Source organism: Pseudophryne corroboree, chromosome 7 (genome assembly GCF_028390025.1).
Source record: "Pseudophryne corroboree isolate aPseCor3 chromosome 7, aPseCor3.hap2, whole genome shotgun sequence".
NCBI lineage: Eukaryota > Metazoa > Chordata > Amphibia > Anura > Myobatrachidae > Pseudophryne > Pseudophryne corroboree.
The window spans coordinates 340,052,213-340,072,895 of record NC_086450.1 but is presented as its reverse complement, the minus strand read 5'-3'; the positions used below and the strand labels follow the sequence as shown (position 1 = coordinate 340,072,895).

General features: G+C 45.9%; 2 protein-coding genes across 3 annotated transcripts in view; both read left to right on the top strand.

Annotated features, from left to right (window-relative positions):
- Positions 1-837, top strand: part of LOC134944167 (uncharacterized) — an 8,656-nt gene extending 7,819 nt beyond the window's left edge. The window contains exon 4 of the mRNA XM_063932743.1: positions 520-837. Within this exon, the coding sequence (XP_063788813.1) occupies positions 520-837 (318 nt within the window). The remainder of the gene's footprint in view (positions 1-519) is intronic.
- A 6,771-nt stretch (positions 838-7,608) lies between these two features.
- LOC134943653 (uncharacterized) overlaps positions 7,609-20,683 on the top strand; it is a 36,205-nt gene continuing 23,130 nt past the window's right edge. Inside the window, exons 1-6 of one of the 2 annotated variants that reach the window (XM_063932377.1) lie at positions 7,609-8,007; positions 14,221-14,518; positions 14,610-14,819; positions 18,489-18,651; positions 18,749-19,044; positions 20,006-20,107. In XM_063932377.1, the coding sequence (XP_063788447.1) occupies positions 14,229-14,518; positions 14,610-14,819; positions 18,489-18,651; positions 18,749-19,044; positions 20,006-20,107 (1,061 nt within the window). In that variant the 5' untranslated portion in view covers positions 7,609-8,007; positions 14,221-14,228. Of the gene's footprint in view, positions 8,008-14,027; positions 14,519-14,609; positions 14,820-18,488; positions 18,652-18,748; positions 19,045-20,005; positions 20,108-20,683 lie in introns of those variants that run through there. The other variant, XM_063932376.1, reaches the window with a different exon arrangement.

Genomic DNA, 20,683 nt, shown 5'->3' with positions numbered 1-20,683 from the left:
ACATACCTGAAATATTGGTTGACTATTCGTGCCCTTAGGGCATGTCCACGCTGGGACTTGGAGCCCCGCCTCCATGTCCGGCCAACCCCTGGCACCTCATCCTCTGGGGCCAATACCTCATTTTGAGGAAGCTTCACACGCCTCCTTACAGCAATATTATGGAGGATTGCACACAGGACCATGATTTTACTTACCATTTCCGACAAATACATGAGGTCGCCACCAGTGCGGTGGAGCACACGGAAGCGTCCTTTTAGGACTCCAATTGTGCGCTCCACCAGCTGCCTAGTGGCTGTAAGCGCAGATTGGAATTTGCCGACCTGGAGGAGCAAGCGATGGTCTGTGTGTCATATGAGGAGGTGGCAGGTGTGGCTACAATGGACACCGACACACCTGCCCTTGAATGTCCACATGCCTTGGAAGGGAAATGTGTTATTTTTTTGGCAAATGTTTACTGTATAAATTTATAAAATATGGGTTACTAAAATGTTTTTTTTTTGTCTCTTTTTCCAATCACAGCACAGGAGGTGCAGCTCACTGAGGCTGAGGAGGGGGGGAAGCAGTGACAGCTCCAGTGTTGGGCAGGAAAGGCCACCAATCCAGCAACACACTGGCACACTCCCCCAACCCAGTCTTCTGGAGCTTCAGGGCCAAATTGTCATCCATAGAAGGATTAACACCGACTTCCATGACCAGATGCTCTTGGAGGTCCGTGAGCTGTCCTCCACTGTGCGACAAGGCATGTGCGACACCTCCTCCTCTGTGGCACAAGGAATGAATGACATCTCAACCATTATTGGTCAAGGCATGCAGACCATCGCTGCCCTCCTTGGCTAGAGTCTCAGGGAGGCTACAACACCTGGCCCATCCCCTAGCCCTGCCCAGTAACAAGATCCCACTGGGCAGGCCCCTTGAAGATCCGTGCACAGACCCACCACAGAGCAACAACCCCTTCATGTGGGAAAAAAAAGGAGAAAACGTTGATTTCTCTCCAGATGCAGTCCTTGTTTCCAGCGCCCATGTTCTATTTAAAAAAAATATTTTTCTCAATGGTTTGTGGGACCAGAATGTCAAACTCCCTCCTGCTGAATGGGGTTTGGCACCTTCTCTTTTCTTGCCTGCCTGTGATGCATTAGCCTGTGAACTTGTCCCACCTTCCTCTTCAGTTTGTGTTGTTGATTGTTGCGTTTGGGTATTGGGCCCAGAATCTTGCTCAATTTGCCCCACATCTTCCTCAGCCAAGGTACTGAGACCAGTCTCTTGTTGTGTTTGTTGCCCAGTAGATGGGGGTACGTAACTACTGGGTACTGTCATCCTCTTTTTCTGCACAGCCAGGTGATTTTTGCTGTGCCATTTAGTGTACTGTTTATTTAATTTCACTTTGTCTTTGTGTTATGAATATTTAATATTGGATTTATGAATAAAACTATTTCTACCCCTTACACTTTGTCCTAAAATTGTGTCTTTTCTTATTGTGGTGCATGGTAATATATTTTAATTTAAATAAAAACATAATGCAATTTTTTAATTTTGTGGATAAAAAAAAATACTAGGTGGTTACTTAGCTCAGATGGGAGTTCTATTTAAGATGGGATGTTGCCCATAGTAACCTTAAATATTCCAGGTATTATGTTCTAGAAGGTGCTAGATAAATGAGAAGTATAATCTTTTTGGTTTCTATGGGCAACATCCCATCTTAAATAGAACTCCCATCTGAGCTAATTAACCCCTATAAATGTAGTACCTACTGCATTATTACAGAACATGATAGGCTAGCGAGCATTATGGTGGGAATGTTGTTATATGAAACACACAACAAATGGAGTAATCCGTGAAACATGGCATGTATGTGGGATATATAAATTCAGTATGTGTATTTTGGTTGGACAATGCAGCTTGATAGACAGCTCAAAGTAATGTGCCAGCTCTAAGAAATGTGTACAGTGAAAGAGGCCCTTAAATTAAAAAACAAACAAAAAACAGTTGTGTGTAATGTGTACAATTGCTTAACAAATAACACATGTTGTACATATGCAGTACACATGTAATAGTTGTAACAAAATATGTGTGTTGATTGTGAGTTGCACATATCCAGGGAGTGTTGAAATGCATACCATTTCCAGGGAGTGTAAAAGTACATACCATCTCAGGGAGAGCTAGAGATGCAATGAGCTGTTGATGCGTTTGCAGTGCAAGCAGGTATGTTTGTTTTGCAATAATTAGCTGGGAGAGCCCTATCAGGCACCTGTGCTGAGCGTTCGCTAGCTGTTTGCAGCCCTAGACATACTCGCCAGCTGCGAACGCCTAGTGTGCATTGACAGCGATTTGCTTTGCAGCGGGGCTAAAACCACTCCTGTAGCCCTTACCACACTCCCCCGCAAGACACCCACCTTCATGCCCCTTTTCGCTAGCCTGTGAAGCCATGAACCCCGCACCACCTTCTACACGCCTCTTTGTGGTTACGTGGCAGTGATCACAAATTCCATGTGTATATCTGCACATTCGTCGTACGGCGCCGGCGGGCCCGGCACATGCACATTCGTCACTTTGCGCGCATGAATTTGGCTAAATCACGCCGCTTGCGATGCGAAGTCTAGCAGCGATCAACTCTGAATTACGCCCATCATGTATAGCACCACACTACACAGATAGAACCACATGGGTGGTCATTCCAAGTTGATCGCAGCCAGCAACTTTTTGCTGCTGCTGCGATCAACTAGTCTACACCTACGGGGGAGTGTATTTTAGCTTAGCAGGGCTGTTATCGCTTGTGCAGTCCTGCTAAGCTAAACAATTTTCATGCAAAACATGACTAGCTCTTGACATACTTACCCTGTGCGACGATCTCTGCGATGCAGGAGCTGGCTTTGACGTCAGAAATCCGCACTCCGTTCTCCTGGACACGCCTGTGTTTTCCTTACCACTCCCCGAAAACGGCAGCCAACGGTCCGGATCCACCCAGGAACACCTTCTTTCTGTCAATCTTCTTGCAGTCGGCTCTAGGACCACTTTTTTCGTAGGACGCAACGTAACCCGGCGACCCCTGTCGCCGGCCAATGACGCGCGTGCGCAGTGCACCCGCCGCACATGCGCATTCCAGACCTGTTCGCACCGCAGCAATAAACCGCTGCATGCGAACGGGTCGGAATGACCCCCATAATACGAATAGCACCACATTACAGGTATAGCACTGTACTACACGTATAACACCGCATTACACAAAAATAACCACATAACACGAATAGCACCGCACTACACGTATAGCACCGCATTATACGAATATCACCTTATTACACAAATAGCACCACATTACATATGTAGCCACCGCATTACGGTGGTCATTCCGAGTTGTTCGCTCATTGCCGTTTTTCGCAACGGAGCGATTAGGTGGAAAATGCGCATGCACATGGTACGCAGCGCGCATGCGCTTAGTAATTTTACACAAAACTTTGGAGATTTACACAAGCTCGAGCGACGTTTTTTCAACGCTCGAGTGATCGTAGTGTGATTGACAGTAAGTGGGTGTTTCTGGGCGGAAACTGGCCATTTTCAGGGAGTGTGCTAAAAAACGCAGGCGTACCAGGTAAAAACGCAGAAGTGGCTGGAAAAACGGGGGACTGGCTGGCCGAACGCAGGGCGTGTTTGTGACGTCAAACCAGGAACTAAACGGACTGAGGTGATCGCAATCTAGGAGTAGGTCTGGAGCTACTCAGAAACTGCAAGGAATTATTTAGTAGCAGTTCTGCTAATCTTTTGTTCGCTATTCTGCTAAGCTAAGATACACTCCCAGAGGGCGGCGGCCTAGCGTTTGCAATGCTGCTAAAAGCAGCTAGCGAGCGAACAACTTGGAATGAGGGCCAACATACGTAGCCACCGCATTACATAAATAGGCACATCATCATGGACAGACATTGGGCAGCTATAGGGCTGAATGACTTTGCATTAGAGATTGTCCCAGGGCTTTCTATGAGTGCAGCCTGATCAGCTGGCATCCTGAGAACAAGGTACATCCTGCTCCTGTCCAGTCCCCAAACCATACACTGTGACCGGGGATGCCCTAACCCTTACACCATCATGATAATGCAAATAATGTAATTAAAAATAACCTCACTGCTGGGTCCCCTTCAGTGCTCAGTTGCCGCTCTGGCCAGTTCATTGAGAGTGCGAGAGCTAGGTGTAGTGAACCCGGCTTCAACCATCGCTATGCTGCTGCTCCCAGGCCGGGCTCATTGAAGAGACCTTTGGCCAAGGCTTGAGAGAGGATGCTGCTGGGCTTGTTAACTTTCTCCAGGTCCCCCATTGGTAGAACAGCTTCACCACTTTTCACAGCTAGTGGCACCTGGAAGTGCTCGCTAGCCTAACTTCCGGATTGCGTTCCAATGAACCGCAAGTACTGGAAGCAGCTTGAGCAAGCCCAGCTTAAGTGTGAATTGGCCTGGCTGAGGGGGATACGGGACCGGCCCATTGGAATCTGTCATGGTGTCCTGGTGGGCCAATCCGCCCCTGGTCACACAGTTGACTCACGGTGTCGCAGATGATTCGAGAGCTTGGAATACCATATTAGTGCTGTCACTACTGCTTCTATATAAGCGGCAGCAATAGCAATTCCAACCACATCTGAATCAGGCCCAGAGACATTGAGTTATAGTTTGGAATACATACCTCCCAACTGTCCCGAATACAGCAGGACAGTCTCGCTAATTGGACACTGTTCCGCTGTCCTTCCCGCGGGTCGCAGTGTCCCACGGGTGGGGTAGGGGGGAGTTTGGAGAGCCTGATCACTGCTGCTCTGCTATACAAAGCAGCCAGTGATCACTTAATAGATGCCGTGCACATGCACACACCGCACGGCATCTAACAGGGAAGGGAGAGGAGCCAGGGGCTGCTAAGCTGCTCAGGATTGCTGGGCACGCCCCCAAAATGATGAAAATGGGGGCCGTGCCATGAGGCCATACCCCTCTTCCCGTGGTCATGCCCCCTTTTTGGCCGGCCAGGTCCTTCCTGCGTTCAGAAGTTTTGGAACAAGTGTAAGCATAATGTGAAATATACTGATATTTTGAGTTGCAACCAGCACTGTTAAGCAGCAGTTGATAAGGATTAAGCACAATGTTATCAAATTTGTAAAGATCAGAATTATTTTTTATTTTAGAGCTAGTTGGCAGCCATATACCTCAGGTCCTGAGATCAACATAGCTGGTTTAATTCATTGCATCCACCCTCCCACTGTTATTTCAGCCACAATGTTATTAGTTTAAACCATTTAGCAGCCCAATGTCTATGAGGGGCCGTTCAAGTCAAAATTACAGCTTTCTGGATATAACATATAGCTAATTTTTGCTTTATGGATATGATGTATGCTGAGATGGATATGCCGTATGCTGAGATGGATATGCCGTATGCTGAGATGGATATGATGTATGCTGAGATGGATATGACGTGTACTGAGATGGATATGACATATGCCGAGATGGATATGATGTGTGCTGAGATGGATATGACGTATTCTGAGATGGATATGACATATGCCGAGATGGATATGACATATGCCAAGATGGATATGACATATGCCGAGATGGATATGATATGTGCTGAGATGGATATGACATATGCCGAGATGGATATGACGTATGCCAAGATGGATATGACGTATGCTGAGATGGATATGACGTATGCTGAGATAGATATGGGATATGACATATGCTGAGATGGATATGACATATGACAAGATGGATATGGACTATGCTGAGATGGATATGACATATGGTGAGATGGATATGACATATGCCGAGATGGATATGACGTATGCCGAGATGGATATGACATATGGTGAGATGGATATGACATATGCTGAGATGGATATGACATATGCTGAGATGGATATGACATATGCTGAGATGGATATGACATCTGTTGAGATGAATATGATGTATGGTGAGATGGATATGACATATGCTGAGATGGATATGGATTATGCTGAAATGGATATGACATATGGTGAGATGGATATGACATATGGTGAGATGGATATGATGTATGGTGAGATGGATATGACATATGGTGAGATGGATATGACATATGGTGAGATGGATATAACATATGGTGAGATGGATATGACATATGGTGAGATGGATATGACATATGGTGAGATGGCTATGGATTATGCTGAGATGGATATAACATATGGTGAGATGGATATGACATATGGTGAGATGGATATAACATATGGTGAGATGGATATGACATATGGTGAGATGGATATGACATATAGTGAGATGGATATGACATATGGTGAGATGGATATAACATATGGTGAGATGGATATGACATATGGTGAGATGGCTATGGATTGTGCTGAGATGGATATGACATATGGTGAGATGGATATAACATATGGTGAGATGGATATGACATATGGTGAGATGGATATGACATATGGTGAGATGGCTATGGATTATGCTGAGATGGATATAACATATGGTGAGATGGATATGACATATGGTGAGATGGATATAACATATGGTGAGATGGATATGACATATGGTGAGATGGCTATGGATTGTGCTGAGATGGATATGACATATGGTGAGATGGATATAACATATGGTGAGATGGATATGACATATGGTGAGATGGATATGACATATGGTGAGATGGATATGACATATGGTGAGATGGCTATGACATATGGTGAGATGGCTATGGATTATGCTGAGATGGATATAACATATGGTGAGATGGATATGACATATGGTGAGATGGATATAACATATGGTGAGATGGATATGACATATGGTGAGATGGATATGACATATGGTGAGATGGATATGACATATGGTGAGATGGATATGACATATGGTGAGATGGATATAACATATGGTGAGATGGATATGACATATGGTGAGATGGGGATATGACATACACTGAGATGGCTATGGACTATGGTGAGATGTGGGGATATGACATACACTGAGAAAAGCACATGATGCAGCCAGCCAATCACAGCTCTCCTATATAAGCAGTGGTGCTGGCTGGGAGGAGGATCAGTATATAGTGTGGAAGAGCTGTGAAGTGGATCTCTCTCTAGGTGGCATTGTCAGCAGCAGAGAAGTGTTACTGAGGCACATTGCAGAGCAGCTCATCTCCTGCCTCAGGCTGCCTGACCCCTTTCTAGGTACTGTACCATTGGGGTGTGTGCAGGTGGGAATGTCTGGTGACAAACACTACCCGAAGAGGGGCTGAGGGGGAGACCAGGGGTGCAGACACATGACACACAATGAGCAGCTAAGCATTTGCAGATCAGCTCAGCTAATAGTTGTGGTTTGCAGGGCAGAGTGTGGGAAAATGTAATGTGCAGCACTCACAGGAGGACAGACACTGAGTATAGGGGAGGGGGAAGCTGTATGCATGAGTGACAAGCTTCCAGTGCCAGCACTCATGGGTTGGGGAGACATCCGCAGGGCAGACTGGCCATCAGCCGAGGTACAGAAGCTGCCTTAGTTTCAGCAGTGGGATAGCATAGCAGTCTGCAGTAATAGCGGCCGTTGGAAGCTCCGCCCCTTGCCACGCCCCCTCATTGTAGATCAGGCTATGGTCTGGTAGAGGAAGTGGTTAACCTGCCCCAGTGTCTTGGCGCGATAACGATTTCTGCGCGCCATGTGATGTTGCAACAGCATACACAAAGCGCAGCAGCTGCAAGTGAGGTGAGTGGTGACTAGTGATCCTCCTGAGAGTGTCTGGCAGCGTTTAGACCTTGCTCATGTGGAAGGCAGGATAAGTTGTGGTGCAGCTGTCTGTGTCCCGCCCCTGAACTAAGGCAGAACACTCGTGCTGGCTCTGCTTAACATTCAGTGTCTGGCCCCAGACTGAGCCAGCCGATCATAGAGTGAGCTGCTGTGAGGTAAAAGCCCTGTCCTCCTCTGCCTGCTCAAGTGCCCATCGCCTGAGTCACTGGCTGGCTCCACGTGGTGTGTGCTGGCTCCCTCTGTAAGAAACAAACAGGAAAGCCAGGTACAATAGGGAGGAAGTGTACTGAGGATTGGAATAACGAGGGAGGGAGGGGGGCTGTGTGTGTACAGAGGAATAGGGGGGGGGGGGGGCTGTGTGTGTACAGAGGAATGGGGGGGCTGTGTGTACAGAGGAATGGGGGGGGGCTGTGTGTGTACAGAGGATTAGGTATGGTGGGCTGTGTGTGTGTATAGAGGAATAGGGAGGGGTGCTGTGTGTGTGTACAGAGAAATGGGGGGGGGGGCTGTGTGTGTGCAGAGTAATAGGGAGGGGGGCTGTGTGTGTGCAGAGTAATGGAGGGGGGCTGTGTGTGTGTGTGTGTGCGCGCAGAGGAATAGTGGGGGGGCTGTGTGTGTGTGTACAGAGGAATAGGGAGGGGGGGCTGTGTGTGTGTACAGAGGAATAGGGAGGGGGGGCTGTGTGTGTGCACAGAGGAATAGGGAGGGGGGGCTGTGTGTGTGCACAGAGGAATAGGGAGGGGGGGCTGTGTGTGTGCACAGAGGAATAGGGAGGGGGGGCTGTGTGTGTGCACAGAGGAATAGGGAGGGGGGGCTGTGTGTGTGCACAGAGGAATAGGGAGGGGGGCTGTGTGTGTGCACAGAGGAATAGGGAGGGGGGCTGTGTGTGTGCACAGAGGAATAGGGAGGGGGGGGCTGTGTGTGTGTGCGCAGAGGAATAGGGAGGGGGCAGGCTGTGGTTGTGCAGAGGAATAGGGAGGGGGGCTGTGTGTGTGTGCAGAGGAATAGGGAGGGGGGCTGTGTGTGTGTGCAGAGGAATAGGGAGGGGGGCTGTGTGTGTGTGCAGAGGAATAGGGAGGAGGGGGGCTGTGTGTGCAGATGAATGGGGAGGAGGGGGGCTGTGTGTGCAGATGAATGGGGGGCTGTGTGTGTGCAGAGGAATAGGGAGGGGAGACTGTAATTTGGGCTTTTCTGGGGGTAATATGGGGGAGGTGTGGCCTGTAAGGGGTATTCAATTAGTGCAGAGTTTTTCAGCTAGCCAAAAAAGCTGCACTATTCGACCATCTGTATTCAATTGCGTGCGTTTCCAAAATCCTTTTCACCCATGTGGTTTCACTTTTCTCTTAAGTCCCATTGGATATTGGGGAACTGTATTTTCTCTGACGTCCTAGTGGATGCTGGGAACTCCGTAAGGACCATGGGGAATAGCGGCTCCGCAGGAGACTGGGCACAATTAACAAAGCTTTAGTACTACCTGGTGTGCACTGGCTCCTCCCACTATGACCCTCCTCCAGACCTCAGTTAGGATACTGTGCCCGGAAGAGCTGACACAATAAGGAAGGATTTTGAATCCCGGGTAAGACTCATACCAGCCACACCAATCACACCGTATAACTCGTGATAATATACCCAGTTAACAGTATGAAATATAACTGAGCCTCTCAACAGATGGCTCAACAATAACCCTTTAGTTTACAATAACTATGTACAAGTATTGCAGACAATCCGCACTTGGGACGGGCGCCCAGCATCCACTACTGACTACGAGAAATAGATTTACCGGTGAGTAAAATCTTATTTTCTGTGACGTCCTAGTGGATGCTGAGAACTCCGTAAGGACCATGGGGATTATACCAAAGCTCCCAAACGGTGCGGATGACTCTGCAGCACCGAATGAGAGAACTCCAGGTCCTCCTCAGCCAGGGTATCAAATTTGTAGAATTTTGCAAACGTGTTTGCCCCTGACCAAGTAGCAGCTCGGCAAAGTTGTAAAGCCGAGACCCCTCGGGCAGCCGCCCAAGAAGAGCCCACCTTCCTTGTGGAATGGGCTTTTACAGATTTAGGCTGCGGCAGACCAGCCGCAGAATGCGCTAGCTGAATTGTGCTACAAATCCAGCGAGCAATAGTCTGCTTTTTTGAGTGATCTTTCCTAACAGCGTCTTACACGCATATTGGAAAGAGCCGCTCCAGCAACTCTCTGCCTTCCACATATAACCCCAAAATCGGGTCTGGTCCGGCCTTGTCTGTAATAAAGGAACGTAACAGCCTTAATACTATAAGTTTGGTAAGGCAGAGAAGCAAAGGCAACCAGAGGCCAGTTTCCAAACCAGAGGCCATCAGTATGTTGGCGCAGGTCTCCTTCTGGCTGATTCCAGAAGTATAAGGGGCCGACTTCTTCCGTTTGCACAGATTGATAGCAGTCTACAAGTAGATGCCTGGGTAAAAGAAGCAGTATCTCTAAGGTTATATTTTCACTTCTGGAACCATTCTCCTAAAAGGTAATCGGTTTCAGCCCATCTCGGGTAGAGGCTTAGGCGAGGGTTTTGCATTAAGCAATTCAGAAAACGTTTTGTCGGGAATTGTCATTCCAGTAACCCATGCACAATGGAGGGTTTATTCCCACCTGGGTCCAAAACAATCCCTCGCCCCATTATCAATTTCAAAAACAGAGAAATTTGGGTAACACGGTTCACGTGGAGGCAACTCCATAGTTTGGTGAGGAGCCAATATAATACATGGTATTCCTGGATAAGTCATGAATTTTACCTTCAGGCTCCTATAACGCTGTCCATTAGTGTTATCTCAAGGTTTACCATCCTTCAGCAAAAACCTTTTGGGTTAGCCACAGTCCAAGAGTACCAAAATGATTATGGCAATTTATCTCCGTTAGTAGAGGTTAAGAAAAATTTCCATACCTTGACCACCTTCCTATCCTGACACAAATACAGGAAAGGTTCTGTGTCATCTACAACATACAAATAACTTGTCTGCTGAGACATGTGTGATTTGTAATTGGGATCATCTCTGGTTCCATAACATAACTCACGGTGGGGCTATACTGAATTTGAGTTTGCAGAAAATAGTTACCTCGGAACAAGATATCCAAGGAAAAACTAGGAGAGTGGTTACAATGTCAAACAATATTGATTTGCGCAGCAATGCGAATTATGGGTTTGATGGTGTTAACAATACACATGAGGCCGTGGTCATAATTCCACTCAAGACTTTTCCAGTATCTCCTCCATCTAAGGCCGCATCACACTGAATATGTCCAATCTCAATGGTGTTGTAAATTAAGCAGTGTTGTACCTGGTTAAATTCACCGTGTGCAAGACCGTCTGAATACCAGGTGGTGTAGACGGGCTAGATGGACAGTATACAAACAAGTACTGTTACTGGCAAAAAAAGGTAAGTAGTAGCCTGGGGGCTACAGACATTCCATCTAGATGAGAGGATACCTTTTTCTTTTTGGTATCAGGTGGAGAAATCCTGACAACAAATACAAGTCTTCTCGACTAAGGAGGTAATTTCTCTGTAAAATTATGATTCTCTGGATTATGGACCATAAAAAAGGTGCCTGCTAATAATTTTATTAGCACTTCAGGCCATATACTGTGTCCTGTCTTAGGTACGAGATATTCCTAAAGGAAGATTGGTCCAGATCTGCAAGTATTAGGAAATGGCAGTAGTGTACCTTAACTTTTAGACAGGAACACGGAGATAAATATCGAGGAAGGAGTTAAATCACATACTATAATGTGCAGAACTCCATCTTCCAGCCTTGTCCTCAGGGTTTGTTCAGAGAGTCCTAAACTACAGAGCTGATTTCTCAGTCAACACACCATTCAGGTAAATGAATGGGCTTTGCACCCTAAAGTCATTTTAGACTGGGGTAGACAAATGGGCTTGTCCAGAGATAATTCTCATGGTGTCCCATCTGAACAAAAGCCATAATCTTTTCAGTAACAAAACAGTGATCTTTGTGGATATTTTTTTAATGGAAATTTATTTCTCTTATGTGTTTCTCAAATCATCCTGTTACTCAGAATAGTGAGGAAAACGCAATAAAGATGCCGGGATCCTAATAAGCCCCGGCTTGGCCCAGAAGGTCTTCGTACACATATCCGCAGAAAATGTTGAATACCTTTTACTGTTTCTTCTACGGCCAGACTAAGACAGGGTCCTTGATTATCACAAATATCTGGATCAACCATTTTGATGGCGTGGCTTTTGAAATCTAAATACTGAGGTCCAGAGGATTCTCACAAATGCTCAGAGCAAGGAAAAACTTAATTAACTCTTATTTATCACCAAATGTGACAAGCTTATATGCATTGGTGCAATAAGAGGTATGGACCCGAAATCTTGCAGATTTTCAAGGGTTTTTTCCATTCCTTCAAACAGGAATAGATAAATGTTTAGCGGTGGCTTCCTTGGGAATACAAGTGTCAGCATTTGACTCTATGGTTCCGAAAAGAAAAATTCAAAATTGCAGAATGTTTGCACTTTTTCCCAGGGAATGCTGCGCATTCAACCTTCCCCTTTTCCTACTACAGGGTCAGGGAATCTAAATCTAGTCCTCAAAAGCCTGTCAAGTTGCTCTGTTTAAACCACTAAGAGAAGTTGATTTTAAATGGTTGACCGCTAAAGTTCTCGTTCAGGTGACTATGGCATCAGCTAGAAGAGATTCAGATTTAGGAGCACTTTTCATGCTAATCTATTCTGATAATATCCAGATAAAGTAGTTCTCAGAACTGGGTCTGGGTATCTTCCTAAGGAGTGATCTATATTCCACCTTAAAGATAATATGGTCCCTGTTTTTCAGGAATCTGGATTTTCTGCGGGAGATGAGTCGCTGGACATTAAGTACCTACATGGATTGTACCAGTGCCATTAGAAAGACAAATTCTTTTCATCCTCTACGGTTTTCACAAGAGGAGATGGCCTGTTACTAAACAGACGCTATCAAGATGGCTTCGAATGACTATTTCAGAAGCATATTCTTAAGCTGATCTCCCTGTCCCGGCTAATGTCTCTGCTTACTTTACATGTAAGGAAGGTCTTTCATGGGTAGCACAATATTGTGCTTGAGCAGAACAGATATGTAAGGTAGCTACACGGCTTCCAATAAACACAATCAATCAGACATTATGCCTGGGATATCTCTGCCTCTCATGATGCTCAATTCGGGCGTATGGTTCTCCTATTAAACCTGGAGTGTCCCCACCACTAAAAATTACTTTGGTAAGTCCCAATGTTATCCTGTGGATTACCTGTGAACCCTGCCGGAGAAATGTACGTTCTGGTAAGAATTTACCGTTGATGACGTTATTTCTCCTAAGTCCACAGGTTTCCACAGTGATCCCACCCTGACGCACCTGATTTGAGAATCTGTATACTCACTAAACTCTTCCCTATTGCATGGAAGAGTGTGCATGTGGTTTTTTTTGCTTGAATAGGGTTCTACATAATGCTTCTGTATACGCTTTGTAAACAACTGATTTGACTGAGTCGGTGGTCAGGATTATATGGACGAGCCCGGTGCATTCTGGCAGGCCTGAAAGCTAGTGATCGTTTGGTGCCAATCCGCTGTCACTCCATCATATCCAATGTTATCCTGTGGATTTAGGAGAAATACCGTTATCAGCGGTAAGTTCTTACCATAACGTATATTTCTGTTAGTGGGAACATTGTGTAGACCCTGCACCACTTGTTCTGTGGACTTTCTTTTGCTACATAGCAAGCAAATATCAGGCTAAAACCTGGGTCACATGTTCAAAACAGCATACACACTAGATCAAATACATTATTATATCTTTATGAAGCACAGCCAACGTGATTATACCATGTGACCAATAATCAGCACCCATCTGTGCATGCACAGTATACCAGGCTGATCATTGTATATTGTGCTTCCAACTTTATTGATAGTTGAAAAACTTGTGAATTAGCTGATAACTCAGGCACAATTACCTGTGTGTTTCAAAGGTTCAGAGGTAAAAAAAAAGTTATCAATGCCCCCACAACCCTTACTGATTACCATGGTGTTTTATTACTGTGGCAGAGCATGTGTTTATTGAGAGGGGCTTCATGCCAAAAAGCACATCCCTGTGAGAGATGTGTGCTATAATAGTTAGGTAATATCTCCCTCTCTCTCCCTCAATGAATTTCTCTCCCTGACACTGTTTCCCTCTCTCCCCCCCCCCCCCCCCCCCCCCGACACCCTCTCTCACTCTTCCTTTTTCCATTAACCCCTCTCCCTATTGCTCTGACACCCTCTCTATTTCTCCCTGACCCACTCCTTTCCCTCTTTCTCACGTTTTCTCTTACCCAGATACCATTTCTCTCTCACTGCCAGGGGAGGTATTTGTGGGTGCATGGATTGAGGTGTGGTGGGCCCAGACATAGCCATGTACTGTGCCCCAAGGTCTCTGTTGCCAACTCTGTGACAACTACTGCATGTTTCATATATTTACAGGTACAAAAATGAATAATCATTCAAAGGCAGTGTGTGACATCATACATGCTTTGCTGTCAAAACCTGATCAGGTTAATGAGCTGGGGCAAATGCTGGATTCTGGAAGGCAGTCTGAAACAGGAAACCAGAGACCAGAAATGCCTGTCCCTAGGGCAGATTTATTTCCCACTAGTTCAACTAGGTCACATGGAGTAGAAAATGAAGTGAGAAGTCTATTTTCAAGGAAAAGTCCACAATTTCATTATACAAGAAGTTCTGTGAGGAAAAGAAATGCTTATCCTGCAAAAGCAACGCAAAGGTTAGTTTTAAGTGTTTGTGTTTTTAAAGTTTAAAAAATTGTTAATTGGAAAATCAACATTTGTGTTTTTTTTTGTTTGTTTTTTTAATAGCAATGTCAGGGGTCCACTAACATTCATCAAAGAGCTTATTCTGCTTTCTGGACCCAATATCGATAATGTTTTAAAGCAAGGAAAAAAACAAGAACTGCATGAAGTGGGGCACATAGTAAACGCTTTTGAATTCAACAAGTATTGGAGTGAAGAAGAAGTATATGAGAACGTGAGGAAGGCGTTCTCCATGAAACTTGAAGACGACATAGAGTATGTGTTTTTGTTTTGTTTTTTTTTAATTTCCCAGGTAAAAAGTTTTAATTTATATATGACAGTACATTACAGGTTGAGTCTCCCATATCCCAAAAGTTTGAGACCAGAAGTATTTTGGATGTAGCATTTATTTTTTTCCAAATTTTTGACCATAGATCTGTTGGTGGGACGCAAGTCTAAACACATAATGCATGTGTTTCTTATACATAGTTATGCAAGCCAGAAGTTAATTTAACATGTTTTTTTTTTAATATTTTGGGCATGATTTAAAGTTTGTGTACATACTAAAAAATAAATATATATATATATATATATATATATATACACACACACACACACACACACACACACACACACACACACACACACACACACACACACGGTGCTTCATCACACACACCGTCGCAAGGGGCTACGCCCCCTTAACCCTTGCATGCCTTTCTGGGGTTTAATATTTGTGTTATATGGACTATTACCTGCATTCCTTTGTTAGTGGTTAAATATTGCACAATGAAAGGGTGTGCGATGGTGAAGGAGGCGCAGCCCCTTGCGATGGCGTGAACAGCACCTGCAGGCCACAATGTACAGAATGTAGCGGGTGCGGGGGGTACTGCGGATGGTGTCTGTAGATGCTGCAGATGGAGGGGGGGCGGAAGTGGGGTGGGCCCGGATGGGAAGGGTTGGGAGGTGCTGCGGGTGGGGGATGCAGATGGGGGAGGGGTCCGGAGGCACTGCAGGTGGGGGAGGGGCAGGGGTGCCATGGGTGGGGGAGGGGCAGGTGTGGGGATGTTGCAGATGGGTGAAGGGTTCCGGAGGTGCTGTGGGATGGGAAGGGGCGGGAGTGCTGCTGGTGGGGTAGGGGTCCGTAGGCGCCATGGGTAGGGGAGGGGCAGGTACGGGTGTTGCGGCAGATGGGGAAGGAGGTCCGGAAGTGCTGCAGGTGGTGGTGGGGCAGGTGCGGGGGTGCCATTGGTGAGGGAGGGGTGGGTGAGGGGGGGACCACGGATGGAGGAGGGTGTCTGCAGATGCTGCGGGTGGAGGAGGGCAGGTGTGGGGGAGACATATAAGGGGTGTGAATGGTGGAGGGGGCTTGGAGATTGCTGGGGGTGGTGAAGGGGCGGAGGAGTGGGAGCCGCGGGTGGTGTAGGGTGTCTGGAGGCACAGCATGTGGGGGAGGGGTGGAGTGCCGCATGTGGTGGAGGGGAAGGTGCGGAGGTGTGGTGCATTGGGGAGAAGTCTGGAGGTGCTGCGGGTACTGTACCTGCCAAAAAGGTAGTTGGAGGGTATGCAGTAACAGGGCCAGGACAGGGGTGACGGGGTCAGGACAGGGGTGACGGGGCCAGGACAGGGGTGACAGGGCCAGGACAGGGGTGACGGGGCCAGGACAGGGGTGACGGGGCCAGGACAGAAATGACAGGGACAGGATAGGGGTGACAGGGTCAGTGTAGAGGCGGCAGGACCAGGACAGGGGTGACAGGGCCAGTATAGGGTTGACAGGGCAAGCACAGGGGTGACAGGGCCAGGATAGGGGTAGCAGGGCCAGGATAAGGGTGAAAGGGCCAGGATAAGGGTGAAAGGGCCAGGATAAGGGTGGCAGGTCAAGGCCAGGGGTGACAGGGACATGACAGAACACAGGGCACGGGAGCGATTGGTATTAGGGACAGAACAGTGGTGACAGACAGATGTGTCTTACCGGAGTCACTGCTGCTGCCCGTCCGCATCACTTCCCCCCCCCCCCCCCCTCCTCAGTCACACACCGCAGACCTCGCGCAGCTGCCGGGCACTGTGGTAAGGTGAGACTGGGAGTGACTGTTTAGCCCCCAGGAGATGCTGCGGCTGGAGGGAGGAGGGGGTCATAGCATGCACGTGGCGTGGACCTCACGGCTGCTGGGCACTATGGTAAGGGGAGACTGGGAGTGACTGGTTAGCTCCCAGGAGACGCTGATCTGGAGGGAGGAGGGAGTCAGAGCCTGCAAGCAGCGCGGACTTCTGCAGCGCTACCCGCCGGCTAAAGTGTGTGAAGGAGCTGGGCGCAACTCACTGCGGGTGGCAGTGCTGCAGCTAGCGGTGGGGTCGCAGGGGCTGGAGATAACAGGCAGTACGGAAAGTGCACAGCGGCTGGTGAACCACAAAACTACAGCTAAGAAGCGTGGAGTGTGCCAGAATGTGACGCTCCTCCCCGCCAGAGAGACCCTGCTGAGTATGCTGATGTGGGGGTCAAGTATGGCACACCCCCATACCTCCCAAATGTCCCAATTTTTGCGGGACAGTCCCATTTTTTGGGGTCTGTCCCACCCGCGGGTCGCAGTGTCCTGCGGTGGGGGGGGGGGGGGCAGTTGGAAAGCTCCTGTACTCGCTGTTCTGCTTAGCAGAGCAGCGGTGAATAGTGGAAACAGAGGGAGAGGGGGCATCAGGGGGTACGGATTAAGGGGGGGTTCCAGCAGCAGAGCCGGATTAAGGGGGGGGGGGGCAGGCGGTACGTACCGTTGGCCCCACAGTTGTAGGGGCCCCCCCCCGGCTCGAGTAGCTCTGTCCCAGCTCAGAAGCTCCCCCGTCCTGCCAGCAACAGCGGCAGCATTGTGCTACAGTCAGCGCACGCTGCTGCGTATTGGCAGGTCTGTGGTGTTGCAGGGAGGCAGCAGTCTCCCTGCTTTCTTCTGCCTGTGCGGGTGTATAGGGGGGAGCAACCACCTCCTCTGGATTTACCTCTAGCTGAGGGGCCAAAATCCCATTTAAAAAACAAAACGGAATTTGCATAATGGGGCGTGGCCTCGCGTCCCACGATTAGGCCACGCCCCAACCCACAGCAGGCACAGCAATGAGATAGGGCCCCCCTGTCTCAAGTACCCTGTGCCCCCCGGACTCATAATCAGCCCCTGGGGGCATGCCAGCAGCTCACAGAGCGCTGGGCATGCCCCCTCACTGACGAAAACGGGGCCCTCCCGCAAAGCCACGCCCCCTTTTCGCTGTGTGTGTGTGTGAAAGCTGGGAGGTATGCACCCTGCCTGTGCCATGTCCATACTATCTGCTTCTGCAGCTGCTCCTAGTGTCCTATAGATTTGGCCAGATCTGTGACTCATTTGACTAACTCCGCCCACTGTTGTGACTCCGCCAAGCGTTAGCAAATGAATCACAAGATCTCAGATCTGGGCTATTATATAGGAGATATTTTTTGATCCCATATTAAATGGTAATCAAATAACTCATGCATTAAATACAAATAAAGGTTGAGTCTTTTATATAAAAAAATAACTCCAAATAATCTGAAATACAGAATTCTTTAAGCTACACTGAGCTAATAACACCTTTGCTTTCTGATAGTTCAATATATAAAAACTTCATTTATTACACATAATTTTTGATATTTTTCAAACTTATCGTCAGGCTTTAAGAGATATTCAGATCTCTATATATGAGATTTTATATATATATATATATATATATATATATCTATATATATATCTATATATATATATATATATATATATATATTATATTTTTTTTTATTTTGTTATATTTGATTTTAGTTTAATTATATTTATGATTATGCATTTAATTTACCCTTTTGAGCTTGAAAATTATAATCCTTTTAAATTTGAGAAGATTATAAAAATATTAACATTCTGTATGTGTAGTTTTACTTTAATTGTAAATATTGTCTTTTAGAATACACATGCTGATGCCTTGCCACAACAAACTTGTTAAGCCACTACTAATGGAAAATCAGCGTTTGACAGGTCTAATGATTTCCAAAATTTTCAAGCAGAAATCTGTTTATATCCAGCCTTCCAAAGAACTTATATACACTGAAAATTCAGATCAAGACAATGTAAGTTATTTGACTTGTAAGTTTTTATTTAAAGCATGCCTATTGTCTAAGTGTGGGATATGTGATATGTTGCATTACTTTATTAATTATATTTTAGGATAGAAGCTCAATTGAGCAAAGTGAAAAATTGCCTGAAGATACTGCAAAGAACTGTGAAACATTTGTAAATGAAGACTCCATACTGCAATTTATTAACCAAACCGTTTCCCCTGAGGACCAAGTTTTATCCTCCGTGGAAGAATTGGAGAAGAGTGTCCTCTCCCACAACACTCCTTATGAGCCATCTAATTTGGCAAACAGTGTGACCACCCAGGGTACTCAAAATATTGTTTACCAAGACAATGAAAACACAGTCAGCCATTTAGTGCCATCAACATTTGAAGAGAATTACAGGTAAGCATCCATTTATTGGATAGTAGTAGTACTGAAGGCAATGTTGTTTTAAAAACATGACAAACTCTATTATTATTATAAATATATATATATATATATATATATATATATAATTATTTTTTTTAATTAAACCTTTTCACTTGTTTATGTACAATTAGTCATTCTTCCCAGGGAGGGCAGTGTCTGGTGGCCCCAACCCATGGTGCAAGGATGGGGGTGGTGTGAGGTGAAGTGCTTTAATTTTCCTTTTAAAGATACCACAGTGCTGGCTTGGCACAGTCTGTTCATCTACTGCCTGCCATTTTCCAATGCACTCAGTCTTCCCTGCAGTAACATCAACTGATAATCCTCAGAGGTAAGTGTTCAACATGATAGTATGTGAAGCTGGCAGTTTTTTTTGTTATTTTTAAACCTATTCATATACTTTGTTGAGCCCTTACCTCAGAGGCTTGTCAGTTGCCTTTACTGCAGGGGTGACAGAGCACATCTAAAGACTGCAGAAGACAGATAAACAGACCGTCCTACTGCTAGGCCGGTACTGTGAAGCCACAGGGAGTGGAAGACACAGGAAAAGATAAATGGAGGAAGGTTAGCGAGACACATGGGACAGTGGGGGTTACAGAGAAATCCTACATAAAACAGCTAGTTACAGTCTGTATTATAGTCAATTCACATATTCAGAACTGTTTGATGTCTGAACCCAAATCTCAATTCAAAAATCAGCTATCTAATAGCTAATAAATGTAAAAAAAAAAAAATCTAAATCAATCTGTATCGTATTTAAATCTTTGCATGTAGTTTTTTAGTCTGCGTTATGCCTTTATTTTGTGAGGCAATGTAGACTATTGATGTTTGCTGATAAAATAGAGTACTTATTGTAGGCTCACCATGCTTTGTATTTTGTTTTATTTTTCTATTATATTTGTTACATTTGCAGTGTGATAAAATTTACCTCTTGCAGACATTACACAGAACTTTTTAACGATGTCCTTCCGCATTCTGATGAAGACATCGCATGCACTGAAGAAAGTCTAGATCACAATCAAAATACAGAGTGGAACAGGTAACATTTTTCTTTAGCGTTCTTTCCGAAACAAGCAAAACGTTTTTTATTATGTGTCTTTTTATATATGTATGTACAGTTGTGTATGTATGTATAATATAGATCAGCATGGATGGTGTAGTGGTTAGCATTACTGCCTCCCACAGCACTGAGGTCATGGTTTATATTCCCACCATGGCCCTAACTGTGTGGAGTTTGTGTATTCGCCCCTTGCTTGCTTGGGTTTCCCTCTGTTTCTCCGGTTTCCTAACACAATCCAAAAATTTACTGTAGGTTAATTGGCTTCCAACAAAAGTAACCCTAGCATGAATGTGTGTGCGTGTACATGTGGTAGGGAATAAAGATTGTAAGCTCCACTGGGGCAGGGACTGATGTGAATATTCTCTGTAAAGCGCTGTGGAATATGTGTGCGCTTTATAAATAACTGGTAATAAATTGTGTATGTGTGTATATATATATATATATATATGTGTATGTATGTGTGTGTATATTGCAGTGAAGAACTGGCACTCCAAACGAATCCACAATGGAAATAAGGCCCAGGTGCCCGTGTAGAGAAAATTGCATGCGGAAACT